This window comes from Melospiza melodia, chromosome 1, assembly GCF_035770615.1.
Source record: "Melospiza melodia melodia isolate bMelMel2 chromosome 1, bMelMel2.pri, whole genome shotgun sequence".
Lineage (NCBI taxonomy): Eukaryota > Metazoa > Chordata > Aves > Passeriformes > Passerellidae > Melospiza > Melospiza melodia.
Window position 1 is genome coordinate 13,972,533 of NC_086194.1, and position 16,162 is coordinate 13,988,694.

Sequence of the window (16,162 nt, forward strand, 5' to 3'; positions counted from 1 at the left end):
TTAAACAACATGGTTCTATTAAAAACTATCTTTAACCATGGCACTCAGTGACAGCAATACAATACTTTTTTCCACAAAGCAACTAATATAAAAATATGCCATAAAATCATCTGTAGACTAGTATGCTAGTACATACATATAATCATAACATTCTTTTATAAACTCTTTCCTGAGATACCTTGGGTTGTTTGATTTTCTTGTATTACTGGATGCATTATCTTTATGATTCATCTAAAACAATTGCAAAATATTTTTAATGTGCAGGACACTCAGTAACATGTAAAAGTAATTTGTAAATACATGGCAAAGAAACAGCTCTTAGAAATTATGCACTTTTTTACTTTGTTATATTTTTTAACATTTGGCTCCTTGGGAGACAGAAGGATGGTGCATGAAAAACCTGAAATTAGAGCTATGAATTGACAAAAAGCAGGAAAGCATTCAGGAATGTTAGGAGTTGGAATATATTATAAATGACACAAAGAGAAAGCCGTAAGTCATGTTGGCTATGTATTGTCTTACAAAGCAACTGGACATATCTTAGTTCACAGTATAATAAATATTTTTACTAATCTGTTTTGGAAGAGCAAATGTCTTTTAGGGTTTCAAGCTCCTGTATAAGTTTCTTGTTCTGAACTTCTAGCACTGCAACACGACTCTCCAGACATTTTATGTATTCTTTCTTCCGACGTCGACATTCTTTAGCAGCTTCCCTGCAAAAAGCAGAAGTAAAAAGTGCAAACAAAAAAGCCATTTGCATGCCATTAGAAAGCTCAGCAGAGTATGGAGACTATGACAGAATTCCAAATTTTGGAGTATCTCCCAAATCAGTCTGAAAACACTAAGCAAAACTGGGTTCCACAAGGGCCTCAAGTGTCTCTTTCTCAAGTTCATATGGCAATCTGTAGAATTGCTTCCTCTCATGCCTTGATTAAAGTTCATAATAAAGGAGGTCCAAATGAAAGACAGTTATTCTGCTTTATGACAATAAAGATCTTTGAGGGCCTTGAGTTCCTCAATGAGAGTCTTGTTTTGGTTTTCAAGCACAGCCACACGATTTTCAAGACATTTGACATATTCTTTCTTCTTTCTGCGACATTCTCTGGCAGCTTCCCTGGAACCAATACAAGGCAAATGACTACAGGAACAGCCACAATATGGCAAAGACTGGATAAATGCAATTACCTGAAATCCCTGTGGCTCCACAATAACAACAACCACCACCACCAACTGCTGGATTGCACAAACAGAACATCGGATAACAGCCAAAAGCAGTAACATAGTTAAAATATAATCCAAAACATCTAGAACTTGAAACGCATCCAGCATCACCAAATACAAAGATGGAACCAATACACAGAAGAATCGAGAAAAACAGGGAGTAATTGATGATGAATTGACTTGACTTGCACTAAACATTAGGATGGAAAGCAGCATTTCTTCTTCCAGTCACATTCTACTTTGTCTGTTTATCGGGAGCATTGTCTTCTGCCATCAAAATCTTAAAACCAAACCCAGAGAATATACTTTCAGAAAAACACAAACATAACACTACTCTCTTCAGATAAAAACTAGATGCCAAGCTTACATGAAGATAAAAACTTACTGCATCTTGTAACAATACACAATACAATTTAATCCAAACAAATACAATTTATTAGCATTTCAGAACTGGCTGCCTGAGCACATTTCAGCCACACGAGTCTGTAGTTTTTATTGCTGGCAAATGATAGCCTGAAGCCATTTTGTAGTTCTGCTCAAAAGTCTCTAATATTTGAGCTAAACACTTTGGCTAGTGTGTTCAGAAGCATGTGACTAAACAAGCATTCAAATCCAGAAGAAATATTAGAAGTACTGGGAGTCCTCCTTTACTACCTTGGAACATGACAAACTACCAAATTGTGAGAGGCTAACATTCCAGCAAGTTATGAGCTATAGCATAGGCATTAGTTTTAAAACTGAAGGAAGAAGAAACAAAAAGGAGGCACAACAATGCAGTGATCCTTGTAAGTAATTTAAAATAAAGGACAGGCATGAGAGCAAAGCAATACCATTAATTCAATTATAAGACAAGTGGCTAAGCAGTGTATTAGAAATCTGCAGAGCAGACTATTTCTACTACTAATCTGCCAATGGCAGAAGTGGCTACACATTTTAAAAAGACAGACTCCCCAAGGAATATCAAGAAGACTGCACAGAGAAAGACTGACATTTACAACACTCAGTCAAGTCCATGACAACTAATTAAAAAATATACAGCAACTTCACACAATGGGCCTCACAAAATGACAGGGGCACTGCAAAGTATCTCATCCCAGCAGCCAAGTATTTGGCAAAGTCTATAATTATCATTCCATCTTTGAATAAGTCCTCTTCACAGCATCATTAATGGACAGCTGCTAATGAGATCCTCAGCTATTTTCCTAAACAATTCTTTGTGGGGATGTTTTAAAATGAAAGAGGCCCTACTGGTCATTTTACTGTCAGTAGTGGGAGAGGACAGGAATTAAAATGCAACAAAAAGTGTAACTCTGGATCATCACAAAAATTATCTGATATTGATTTCTGAATCACCTAATATTTTCAAACTAAAAATCCATGGCTTTAAGGTCAACTCTAATCTTCCAGAGTTAACAACCAATACTCTGTCCTAGAAGGACATGGGATGACTGAAAAGAATTTCCTGCCTTCCCTTCATCAATTACAGGCAGTGCTTATGACCTTAAGAAGAAAACTTTGTTATAATGTTTGAGGGGGTGGGGGAGGTAGTTTACAACACTGACCATGAGTTATTGTATAGACTTACCTATTTTTCAAAAGTCTCAGCTCTCTCTTGCGTGTGGCCTCTTCTGCCATTTGCTGAGGGCTGTGCAGCGTCCCTGGCGAGGCTGCCATCACCACTCCCTGAGGTAAGGTGGTTGTGGGAGTTCGGATCTGGTAAGCTGGCATGTCTCCAGTGGCAGCTGCAAAAAAGAAACATATTTTAAAACGTATGGAAAAAAAAGAAGTATATCTGAAAATAACAGATTTCTGACAATGATTTATCCAGGATCCCAGATACATAAATTATTGCACACGTCTGTAATGACACAACTATATTTTTTATCTTAATAGCATTTATTTCCATATTGTCAAGTGTCTGAATTGCTCTAGCATGTGGCCCCAGCAGCCAGCTGGACTGAAAGCTTCCACATGGCTCTCTTCATACAACATGAGGAAAGCAGTTTGAGAAATAGTTGAGGCAGTGACACTTCCTGTTTGCATAATCCCACAAAAGGAAGGCCCTGCATATAAACTGAGGTTTATATGCTACCCTGTTCTCCCTGTACAGGATTCAATTTGCTTCAGAAGACAACTTTCTCCTCCTTCCTTGTGATAGCAACAGTACCAGCTTTACAGCTTCTCCTCCTCTTACAAAAGCAGTTTGGCAACCCTTGGATACGGAGTGAGAGCTGCTGTTGCTGCAATGAAAAGGAACAGACGAGTGCTCAGGATGTTCAGGCATTTGTTCCCTGGGCAAGAGGACCACACATGGGATGCTGCAGCATTAGCAGCAACAGGAGGCAGTGGCAGTTGCACAGGAAGGAGTGTAGCTGCACAGTAAATCAGAGGGCAAAAGTTCAGATTCAGCTCCTGAGCTTAGCAGTTTTGTGCCCTCCCCAAGCTAAATGCTGATCTGATATGACTGGAAACCAACACCTTTCTCACAGACTCACGTCATTTCTTTGTTTCAGATGTACTTGTCCCTACATGATGTACCTCAACTTAAAAACACTGGGGAAGTCCTAAGTACTTGTGTCTTGTCTGACAGAAAACAAAACCAAACGAAAAACATACTCCTCTTTACATTCTGAGCAAGTATTTACCTATTTCCTTCCATTAATATTTTACATTTACATATGAGAGAACAAAAATTCAAATTGTGTCATTAAAGCAACTCTATATAGTTGATGTTTCAGAGGCTATTGTTACACTTATTTTATACTTTAATTCTCCAAAGCATTATTCAAATAATGGAAAAACATGTCTCACAGTTTAACCCCAGCCTGCAACTAAGCACCACAGTCAGTCACTTGTTCACTCCACCCACAGAGCTTCCCAGCTGGATGAGGTAGAGCAAACTCATACGTTGAGATGGGAACAGTTTGATGGAAATAGAATAAAATAATAAATATAATGAAAAGGAAAATAACAAAAGAAAGAAAAATAAACCCAAGAAAAATAATTAATGCAAATTAGAAGCAATTGTTTACCACTCACCAACTGATGGCCAGCCTGCTGCTGAGCAGCAGGCCCCAGGCCAGCTTTCCCTCCAGTTTATATGCTGAGCATGATGCCTTAGGTATGGAATATCCCTCTGGCTATCTGGGGTCAGCTGTTCTGGGTGGAATCCCCCACAGCTCTGAGTGCACCCCCAGCCCACTCACTGGCAGACTATGAGAGGCTGGAAAGTCCCTGACTTAGTGCAACTACTGCTGAGCAACAACCAAACCATGAGTAAGCTATCAACACCTCTCTCATCCTAAAACCAAAAAACAGCACTGTACCAGCTAACAGGAAGAAAATTAACTCTATCCCAGCTGACACCAGGTCAACTTGGAAAAATAAAAGGTAGACAAAAACATCTTGGGGAGGCTGACAGATTGAGCAGTTAACTATAGGGGAGAAAAAATAAATCTAATAAAAATATACTATTATTCTTACTATATTAATGTAAGTGCTTCACTAGTTCAAAACAAACAAAAAAAATGGAATCAAGTTGTGCTTGGACTACAATTCCACAGCCATGTCCTGAAATCATTATCAGCTTAAACCCCGTGCACCTCCCCCCCTCCTCAGTCCTGTGGGTAAAAGTGTTTGTAGAATTACAAGATGAACTGGACCAGTGAACTGACCTGGATAATCCCCGAGGGATGTGGGAGGGAGAGAGGGAGGAGGAAATCAGCTCAGAACAGCCCTGTGAGCAATGACAGGCAGCTGCCCTGAGCACAGGGCTTGGTCATCTTGTACATCTACAGGGGAATTGCTTAACCCTTTAAATCCTCCACATTTCTTAGCAGTCCCAGTCACATCAATGGAATGGTACCTCAGCTCACTAACTATAAAAGTGGAATTTTAGCAACTCTTCAGGCTCACCTTTATGCTGGCGACATTACATACATCTTAGAGACTCTATGGTAAGAACTATCTTTTCCTATCTCATCACTAGATATTAAAGAGATGTTACCTTAATTTGCCATAGCTACAATGAATTAGAAATCCAAGCAAACCATTCTGTAGATGAAGTCATGGTGGGAAAGCTCCACAAACCAGATCACCTCAGCCTGGCAAGACGAACTAATTTGTTGTCTGTGTTTGACTTAAGCTCAGATGGCAGCAAACAGACTTACTGCAGCTTTTGTGCAGAGGACTCAGTGTGATCATGTACCTCCAGCAAGACTTAACAAAAGCAAGTCCCTATCTCAGCTGGGATCAGCAAACACCACTGGTAAATGTTCTAGTCTGAGCAGGTCCCAGTCTCTGCCTGACAGTTGTCTCACTTAGAAACCTGCCAGCACAGGGACACAGATAAACAACTATTCTGGTGGTACTGACCTTGCCAATCCAGACACCACTGTTTAGAAACAGAAAGCATAGCATAGCATTGACAAAGTATCTTTTAGCTGTGCAATAATATATATTTTCCGATATATCATTGCAAAAATATATTTTGAAGATTGAAAAATGTTTTGTGTATTAGCTCAAGAAATTACAATGTAACTGAGTTCCCCAGAAAATGACCTTTGGAAAGATGAAACAGGCTCTAAACACAGTGGGATAAATTTAATTTTTTTCAAAGTTATTTTAAGCCTAATTATGTCTCTGTATTACAGTGAAGAATACCTTCCATTTCAGCATCTGAGATAAATGTCCTACACACTTCATCCAGACTCCCAGACTTCTTTGGCCATTTCTAACGACACTTCACCAAGGTTTAATGTAATTCCTAAGGTACCAGAAACAGAACTGAGAGTGTTATCAAAACAACAAACCTGGAGTTGGTGCATTTCCCTATCACACTGCCCGGGGTAATTTTTTTTTTTTTTTTTTTACCCCTTAAAATGCAAGGGGAGTAAAAAGTCACTGAAAACCTGAAGCTTTTAGTTGAGACTTGCTAAAGGAAAATTAACAAAGCCAACAGACAACTAGTGAAAAAAACCAAACATGCATTAAAAAAAATAAAATAAAAAAGCAATCACCTCTTGGAAAAAGTAACTTGCTGAACACTAGAGAGCATCCCTGCACTCTGATCTTTCAGTGACTATCCAAGAGAAAAAACGCCCGATGCATTTGGATGCCTATTCTCCCCCTCTGTGAGTCATAATGGTGGGACTTGATTACCAAGGGGTTTTTAACTTCACCACTAAACAGGCTACACAAGGCATGAATGGCATGAATCATTATCCCTTTGAGCATTAAATACATGGACCCTGAGCAGATATTTATCTCTGGATTAATGAAACAAGCGCGGCAGCAGTGAGCAGCAGCACGTAGGAGTCGGCAGGGAAGCAGTTAATGGCACCGAGCTGCCGGAGGCAATTGAGAGGCAGAAAGGAACTGACTAAATCGCAGCATGACTTGGAGCTGACGTCAATGTGTATCTTGTTTGGAGTTTAACTTTTCCAGTTCCCTACTGCAACACGATTCCAGGAAATCTAATGACGTCAGCCTTTTGAACTCAATTAGCTGAGGAACAGACCATTTTAACAGTGGAGGAGAAAACAAGCAGGCGCTACAATACTTCAATTATTGCCCTCCAATCTGTTTCCATTCAGTGTGTTTTAATGCTCGGAGCATAGGGTTGATTTACACGCTATGCTGAAGCCCATGGCTATCAAATTTGTAGCGTCTATTGCTCAATAAAAAAGGCAGTTGTCATTTTTACAAAAGAAAAAGCAATTATAAACACAGCAACATATATGACTATCACCACAATAAAGAAAAATGCAAAAGTAGAGTGGTGGATTGTTTTCAGCAAAATCCTCCATCAAATAATAAAGAACAGTTACTGAATCAATCTGTGCAAAAACTCATGCACTAACAGTGATTTTTAGTTCCCCCCCCCCCCCCCCCCAAACAAAACTGTTAAAATTGCCCTGGAATCCTACACTAAGTAGAGAGAATTAGAAGCTATTTGCATGACTTTAGAGAGATGAAAGAATTACAGCAACAGGTTCAAAAGAAAACGCCACAAATATTAACTAAACACTGCACAGACATACAAAAATACCATGTCAAAGGCTAACAAAATTTTTACCTGTTTCATCTCCTGTCACAGCCATGATCAACTTCTGCACACACGATTCTACTGCTCCTCTACCAGAGCTCAGCATGAACTGTTCCAAACTACCAAGCATGTGCAGGATTACAAGCAAGAGCACTGACATCACAATGACCTCACTTGCTTACCGCTGTCATTAACATGCTCCATCACTGGAACAGCTCCCTGAAACTGCAGCCCAAAGAATTCCTTTTCCAGTAAACCTGGTTTTTTTTTCCTCTTCCATATTGCTATAAATCCTAGCTTTGTTCTTTCCCCCTGAATTATTCATAAAGCTACAGAAAGCACTCACCACAAAGCAGGCTGTTAAGAAAGACCTGAAAATTCACAGCACTGACTGACAGAAATGAAAATGTGGCTCTAGCATTCATGAATGAATCCAAATGATAAAGACATGATTGGATAGAAAATAAGGAAATTTAAAACAGACATGCAGTTGTTTTCATTGGAAGAGTTCCAATAAAAGCAGAGAACTCTGTTGGACAGACATGCAAGACAGGAAAGCTTAATAAGCTGTAACAAATGGGTAAATGAAAGGCTAGAGCTCCTTGCTTTGCAGGAAAACCCACAACCCACTCATTTAATTTCAGTTAAAAGCTTCAGAAATTATTAAGGAACACTCCAACGAAGTAAGTCAACCTAAAGCCAGTAGTTTCAGATGCTGTACCAAGCAGAACAGTAACTCTGGGTAAAGGCTACCTCTTCCCTCTTCCCTCCTTTTTCAAAATATGTCCAAGAGATCTGTTTGACTGTGTTTTAAAATATAAATTAAAAAAAAAAATAAAACAACAGCTCAGCTCTAAGAGAGTTACTCCTTATTTACATCAATGCAAATGAAATAGTTTCAGACCAAGAGTCCAAGCACTGGTTTGTATGTAGGGCACAACAAACTTCTAAGGTGTTTGTACCAAACAAATTCAGACTGGCAATTTATCAACTGTGAAACTGTACTGGATGGCAGCACTGGAAGCATCAATGTTTGCATTGATGTTCTGTGTTTTACATCCTGTGTTTACAGGAGTGTTCTGTGATTACAGGAGCACTTCAGGATCAGATGTGCAGAAGATCAGAACTAAAGCACAAGAAGTTCAAGCCACAGATTTCAAATATCACTAACAATGTAATGAAACTACACATAGATCCCAACAGAATGATTTTTATATAACTTTTCTACACTCACTTTCACTAATCATCAAAACACTTCTTTCTTCAGCTAGCAAAAAATCCTTAACCCTTAATGTGTTAGGAAACTGCCCAGACACTAGAACTGCCTCTTATTTTGCTTACAAATGTAAACTTGTAGCAAATACAATGTCACTCAATTGGATCAATATATTTGGCACTTTTATCCTAGTATTTTCCCACATCACAGGTTATCAGAAAATACCAAACACAGGGTTTATATGTGATCTTATCCATTATTACATGAGATTCATTAACAAATACTTTAGAAAAAAAATTAATACATATGCTATCTGAAAGATTTTGAAACAGATCTTTTCTGTTTCCAGGTATTTGTTATATTCTTTTCTTCTTCTATGATAAAGGAAATAAATTATATGCTGCTACCCAAAATCATTATAAAAATACATATGTAAGTGGTAGGATTAGTAAGCAGAATAATTTTTCCATTATAATCTATGTTATCACAATATTAGGTGAACAGTCAACTACAAAATGTACATCAATGACAAATGTTCATAACCTGTGTGCCAACAGACTTTCTGGCACAGGCAGGATGAGCTGTAATAAGGACATTTCAGACACTTGTATATTCAACTTATTCCATTGTGTCACTCCATCATAATTAACTCAAGTTTGCTGCATTCATACAATTGTATTGCTGTAAACATTTTCACAATGTTTTTATACATTTTTTTTTTCACTGTAGATGTTTTGTTTTTTCCTAAAGATTTTCTAATATCAATAGCATGTAGAGTAAGTTGAAGCCCTTTAACTTCTCATCATCTCCAAGTTCATGCTCATTTACTGTTTGCTTTGTACTTTTCCCTGTATGTTATGTCACATTTTTGACTATGTTAACAGCTATGAGGCTCACTAAAGCACTGGACTTTAAACCAAAGGAACAGAGAATTCCAGGAAATAAACTTCTCTGAGCAGAGACAGAGAACAAATCCATTTACTTAAAAGTATCTAGATGCTTCCAGAAATAGGATGTAGAAGGCATTCAGTTACTGTCTCTGAATCCATTTTGAAAGTTTCCATCACAGGCAAAACACTTAAAGGGATATTCCATCTTGTGGAGCCCTTTGCTGAGACTGAGCAGCCCTGTCAGAGAACAGCTCTGTAATGGAGAGTCTGTAAAGGAAAAATCAGTCAAATGGAATTCCCAAGGACTGAAATGCTGCCAGACAAAATCCTCAAATGCTGTGCTTCTTCACAGATGGGAAGTTTAAGAAGCAGCTGAGGAGTTATTCTTTCTGCCCCTGACACCAAAGCTCTGAAGAATCAAAGCAGTAGCTATAAAATATTACCGTGAACCTGGAGAGATGGAGGCGGCCTCTGATTTAAGGGATGTGTAGGCACACACACAGAAAACATATTAGACTCATACTCAGAAAAACATGCAGCACTAGAGTGGGAAATTGATTTGGGGACAGTCAAATTTGGGACTTAAGGCTTTGTTAAGTATGTATTCATAATAACATTTTGGGAAGTTGTAACAATACTCTCTGAACAATAAAAACTTAACATTTGACTAAGGTATTTTCATCTTATAGTCTTAAAGCACTTGAAATGCTTCTGGAAAAGTCTTGGAACAACAATGTATTTCGACATTTATTTGATGATCCTCATCCACTCCATGAATACATATCTAAATACTTCCTAGCTCTTCTCATGGCTTGTTTCAGATAGCTGTTTTGGCTCAAGAAAGTATTCATACAGCCCTCCCTCCTACTTCTCTCTGTCAATAAAATTTTTTTTTTAAATCTGTATATTCTCCATAGCTATTAATTTAGTGTCTCCATAGAGAAATCTATCTATCTCCCATTTTCAAAGGTTTTCATCTCTTCATGTGTGCACTCTTTAGGACCTTCAAAGCATTCCTTTGTGAGAAAACTAGCTTCAATAAAGGATCTGCTTTCTAGTAACTGCAAGAGCCATAAGTTGAAAGGAAATTCTGCCCTAAACATATCCCAGAATCTTCTAAATTTGTGTTTCATTAACATTAACTGCTGAAAAAAACAAATTAGTTTCATATATTAAACGATGCGCACCTTCAGCATCTCACTTCAATCTGCAAGAGTATCTTTATTCCAATTAAACATGTCTCAAAATCTGCAAAGGACAATCCAAAGCAGAAAGTGATGTTATACTGCTATTTCATCCTTTTTAACCAAACACAGGAGCAGCCTTACTAAGCAGAGAAACTGAATCCCTTCCTAAGACTCTTTCATCTTGCTATGAGTATTTCACTTAACGGTGCAATAATGTCAACACGAAATAAGAAACGTTTTAAGAAAAATTGTTTAATATGAAAAAATGAAAACAAAGTAGACTATTAAAATATACCTTGAACAACAACTTGGCTTCCAGGAACAAAAAACTGTTGTGTGCCATCAGATGACTGTGCTGCATATTGCACAATGGTAGCACCTGGCTGAGGAGCTCCCGAATTTGTCACAGCCTGAATTGTACCACCCTGAGAAATTGTAACTAAACAGGGGAAAAAAAAAGAGAAGTTAGGCAACAGAAAGACATAACACATGCTAAAAATCATGCAATAAACACTGTCTTACAGGACTCCTGGTCCTCTCCTTGCTTAAGGACCAATTGTATGATAAAATTTAGATAATATTAATACTGATTTCCACAAATATAAAGTCTATTGTGTAGCATATGCTATACATATAACAGATAAAAAGCCATGTTCAACACATTTTATCTCTATGTTTCCAGAAATATTAACTCTACTAAAATAGTTTAAATATGTAGGGAAAAATCATAGCTCCTAGCCATATAAAAGTGATGTTTTAAATGCTAACATAGGAGTTATTTAAAAAAAAATCTTAAAAGAGTTGTTTATTGACTCTCAGAAAACAAAATCCAGGACATCAAGACAAAGGAAAAGAAAGATGTCTAACACTAATAATCTTTTCCTTAGTGTAAGAAAAAGTTTAGCACAACATTTAACCAGGCTGTACACAGTTGGATGGAGCCCAATACTCATGTCAAAAAAGAAACAGAACAAAGTAGGGTTCTTCCCTCAATGAAATAGCAATATGAAAAAAAACAAATATACTTTCCCCATTAATAAAAATCATACTGCCTTCTTGCCATAATCAAGTATTTATAAAAATGCAATTCCCTAGAGACATCATTAATTGTATATTCCTTTTGAAATTAGCATTGCCTTTGTTAAACACAGAAATATCACTGAATCACAGAATGGCTTGAGTTGGAAAGGACCTTCAAGATCATCTAATTCTAACACTGGATCTGTTCAAGCAAGTCCATGTCTGCCTTGTGCTGGAAACTCAGAGCTGGATGCAGCACTCCAGGTGGGGTCTCACCAGAGTGGAGGGGCAGAATTGCATCCCTTGATCTGCTGCCCACCCTGCATTGGATGCAGCCCAAGATCTGGCTGGCTTTATAGGCTGCAAGCACACATTGCCAGCTCATAGTCAGTGTTTCAGCCACCAGCACATCCAGGTCCTCAATCCACTCATTGCCCAGCCTATATCCACATTTAGGATTGCCACAACCCATACACAGGGTTGTGTATTGATGATTGGCATTGGCCTTATCATGGAGTTTGCATGGGTCCACCTCTCTACTCTGTCACAGTCCCTTTGGATGGGATCCCTTCTCTCTACTGAGCTTTGACTCTCAACTGCATCATTCAGCCTGGTGTCACCTGCAAACTTTCTGAAGGTACATCTCCACAAAGATTCCACATCTCCAACCAAAGATACAGAATAATACTGGTCCCAGATGTCTGAAGGACACCACTCATCACTGGCCTCCACCTGAACATCAAGCTATTGACTGGAGCTCTTTGAGCCAACTCCTTATCTACCAAGTGATTCACCAGCCAAATCCACATCTCCTGTGTTAATTAAAAGCAATCCTGAAACTTTCAGCTGAGAACCCAATGCCCAAAGAGTAAAAAATCTTTTCTCCCACAAAAGATATTTAAACTATGCTATAAAAGTCATACATAAAAAAAGACTGAGGCTGGCCAACTTCTCTGAATTCATTGTCAGATTACAGTATTTGATGCCATTCCTGAAGGTTCAGCACTGCTTATCTCAATACAGGATTTGTTAGATACCTATGTGAATTTTAGAGATTGCTGATTTCAAATGTTCTGTTTTGGCAACAGTAGGCTGGGTGCTGCACACAGGCTCCAGAAGGCATTGAGGAGAAGAGGAAGAGTGTGGCAGGGGGTAGAGTGCAAGATGTTTCAGTCTGGCCTCCAAAGCAGAAAGTGCCCCATTTTAAGGCAAGACAAAACAGAGAGAAGCAACAAAAGTAAAGCATTGTATCCCCTACTCTTCACAAAGTCCAGGACAAGAGCAACAAGATTTTTGTCAACTCTACCTCCCAGACAAGTTAAAAAGAGCCAAATTCTGCCTCTCAGAGTTAGCACCAGGAATGGTACATCTACACCATCACAGAACCCTACCACATAAACCCCAGTCAGTTTGGCTTCCTAAGCAGTAAAACATCAGCACAGACTGATAAAAAGCTCTTAGCTCCACAGTGCACCTGGGTAAACAATTATATCACAGCTGTCCAGCAATTATTCATTCAGATCCCAACCCAGTACTTTATACACAAAAGTGAATTTACTCCAGTAGCTGCCTCCCTTACTGGACTGATTCCTGCCACATTCCCAGAACACACACTGCCTGTCCCCCATTCACTGTCCTGATCTCAACCACTGCAGACACTTTGTTGTGCTGGAGCTCTACTGAAAACTGAGCCTTTTATGATGAGTACAGGACTTTGCTGGACAGTCCCTGTAGCTGAATGTCATGCAGGTGGATGGATGCAAGCAGCATCTTCTCTTCCAACTAGGAGCGAGGACAGTACTACTACCACTCTCTGAGTATGATCATCAGCTCTAATCCAGAGGAAAAGCCCAGATCTTTTTCCCTTCCAAAACTGGAAATTGAACTAAAATTAATTAAAATTAATTGAACTAAAATTAAAATCTTTTCCCAAAAGATTTCCTAATTCTTCAATTGTTAAAAGTCTGTTCTAAGAGAGCAAGTAATTCAAACAGATAGGTAAAGATTTAATAATTTTCATTCCCCCTGCACTTTTTCATGCAGATCATCATGATATGCACAAGGAGGCAGGGGGATGGGGAGACTGATTCACACACTCCAACTGAACAAACAACTCTTACACATTAGACCACTACCACAGGTGAGGGAAGTAATTTTTTATAGTATTAAACAACCAACATGACAGAACTACAGCCAACAGAGTAGGTGTGTAGTCAGATAAGAATACAAGGCTCCTATACCGGAGAGCATCTTGTGCAAAACTACCCATTTGTCTGGCAGAAAGGTCACATGTGTGTTGATGGAGGTAGCTGGCAAAGACATTTTATCTGGTCATGTCAGTCTGTCTGCTTCCATAAGCCAAGCCAAGAAGCTCCAAGGAAAAAGGTATTGGGAAACCATGGCAACATGCCATTTTGCCTGGTGAAAACTAAGTAGAGAACAGCCATCAATGCTGTTATTAGACAAAAATACATTTGTTTTCCAAACTATTTACTTATCAAGTTCTTCCAAAAAGAGTCATCCCAGACATCCAGACATAAACACACAGTCAAAATGATCTGTTCAAATTGCCCTTCCTTTGCAGGAATACAAAGAACAGCAGAGAAAGAAAGGAACCAGCAAATGTAATAACCAAACACCTCTTTTAAACCAGGGCACAGTACAGATGGTGACACCACAAGGCCAGCTCTTCATTGCCACGGACACTGCACAAGCTTAACACACAAACTACTGGGTGCCTGCACAGCAGAACCTGGGCAGCCCATGCTGGCCAGGGACAGAGGAGTCCTCAGGCACAGGAATGACAGGCAGAAGCACAGAGCTACTGACAGGAGGTGTGAAGATGAAGGAGATACATGGAGTGACCCTCTGCATCATATGCAGTCTAAAATCAACACTGGATTTGCTACATTCCCACCCTATGTTCCTGGTTTTAGCTAAGAGCAGTTCCTGGGGATTACAGGGAACCAACAGGAAGGCTCAGAGATGCTTCAGATCTGTGCTTCATATATGTAAAGACTAGTGGTCAACAGTCAAGCTCTCTTCAGCAAGTTCCAAATTAAGACCCTCTTTATTAAAAGGAAATGATCATCCTTGCTACCACCTGCCTAATTAAAATACACAGAATTTGCTAAGGCAAAAGGTATTTTAACTTACAAAGTTGAACTTTAAAAAAAAATCCAATTAATGAACTCATAAATTCAGCAAGAAAAACTATTTCCAAAAAGAAAAAGCTCTCAAAACAAAATTTTTGAGCCAAAACCAAGAAAGTCCATGAAGGCTGACATTGCATTTTGAAGCAATGCCCCATTATGATGAGAACCTTAATTATACAGCACATGTTTTATGCTACAACTATAACTTACTCAAAGAAAAAGCAGCAAAGAACAGAATCTCCCAAGTTTGGCTTATAGCCTAATTTAAATTAAGACACATGAGATTTAATTAATTTTTTGTGGATTCTGTTCTCACATTGTCAGTGATGCTCTCTGTTGCTTCATTTTCAGAAATAATTGTCTGATTGAACAAGAAACCAAAACCTTTGAATTAAGGTTGAATAAACACTTGAAGTGTTTAATTCACTTAAACACCTCCCTATCACTATTGTTTATGGTGTGTTCAAATGAAAATATATTCCCCTAAGAATCACCTCCTGCAAGATATTATGGTCAAAGTACAACTTTGGCTTCCCAGGGGAAGCCATGATTAAACCTAAGCTCTAAAATTTCTTAGAAATCCTAGAGGTTTACAGGCTCACTAGGTAATACACAGACATTATAACACTTTTTTTTTAAGCCTTGAAATGGCAAATATATATATTCTTAATTAAATCTAAGCAAAATCAAAAATACAATGCAAAAATTGAAGAAAAATATTTAATTTTTCTTAGAATACAGGAATACATTAATACATGCTGGACTCTGTACTGAATAGTTGTGATTTAGGATGATGGTATTCTTTTCCACAGAAAAGAATACTTCAGATGCTGGACATCACACAGCAAACATTTATTTATGTCTAGAGCTTACATGAAGGGTAAGAAAAGCAGCCTAGGGGCACAAGCAAAATTACTTTCTATGCTGAACGGATAGAAGCAGTATAGGGAAATTCTGTCTTTGCATCATTAATGATTAGTTTAGTTGCATAAATTAAAAATAACTGAAGAATTCTAAGGATGAGTAGAACACAACTAGAGCCATTCTATCCTCTTTTCTATGCCATTGCAGTGTTTTAATAGACTTCCTCTGTTTTCTCATTTCAGGAAAAAAACTTCACAACATTTCTTATGCAACCTTCCTGTCATTATTTCAAAGGAAAAACACCTGCACTGTCTGCTTATGAAAAAACATGAAAATCCCCTACAAATTGTACGAGTATAGCTTTATAAAATACAGAATTTTAAGAACAGCTGTTATTACAAAGTTATCCAAACTGATAACTGATTATGTCCAAAGAAGCCACAGAGTGCAAGTTATAAAACACTTCTACTAAAAATACAGGAATAAAAATATCTAAAAGCAAATCTATAGAACAGAACAGTGAGCATAACTTTGAACTTGCATTTGGATGATGTATCAAATGT

The 16,162-nt window shown here is 38.2% G+C and overlaps 1 protein-coding gene across 11 annotated transcripts in view; it reads right to left on the reverse strand.

Annotated features, from left to right (window-relative positions):
• The window catches only part of CREM (cAMP responsive element modulator), a 35,285-nt gene continuing 19,123 nt past the window's right edge, over positions 1-16,162 (reverse strand). For 6 of the 11 annotated variants that reach the window (XM_063148431.1, XM_063148387.1, XM_063148374.1 and 3 more), the window contains 3 exons: positions 10,856-10,999; positions 2,807-2,963; positions 498-1,114 (listed from right to left, as the gene is read on the reverse strand). In XM_063148431.1, the coding sequence (XP_063004501.1) occupies positions 970-1,114; positions 2,807-2,963; positions 10,856-10,999 (446 nt within the window). In that variant the 3' untranslated portion in view covers positions 498-969. The other 5 variants (XM_063148381.1, XM_063148420.1, XM_063148447.1 and 2 more) reach the window with 4 other exon arrangements.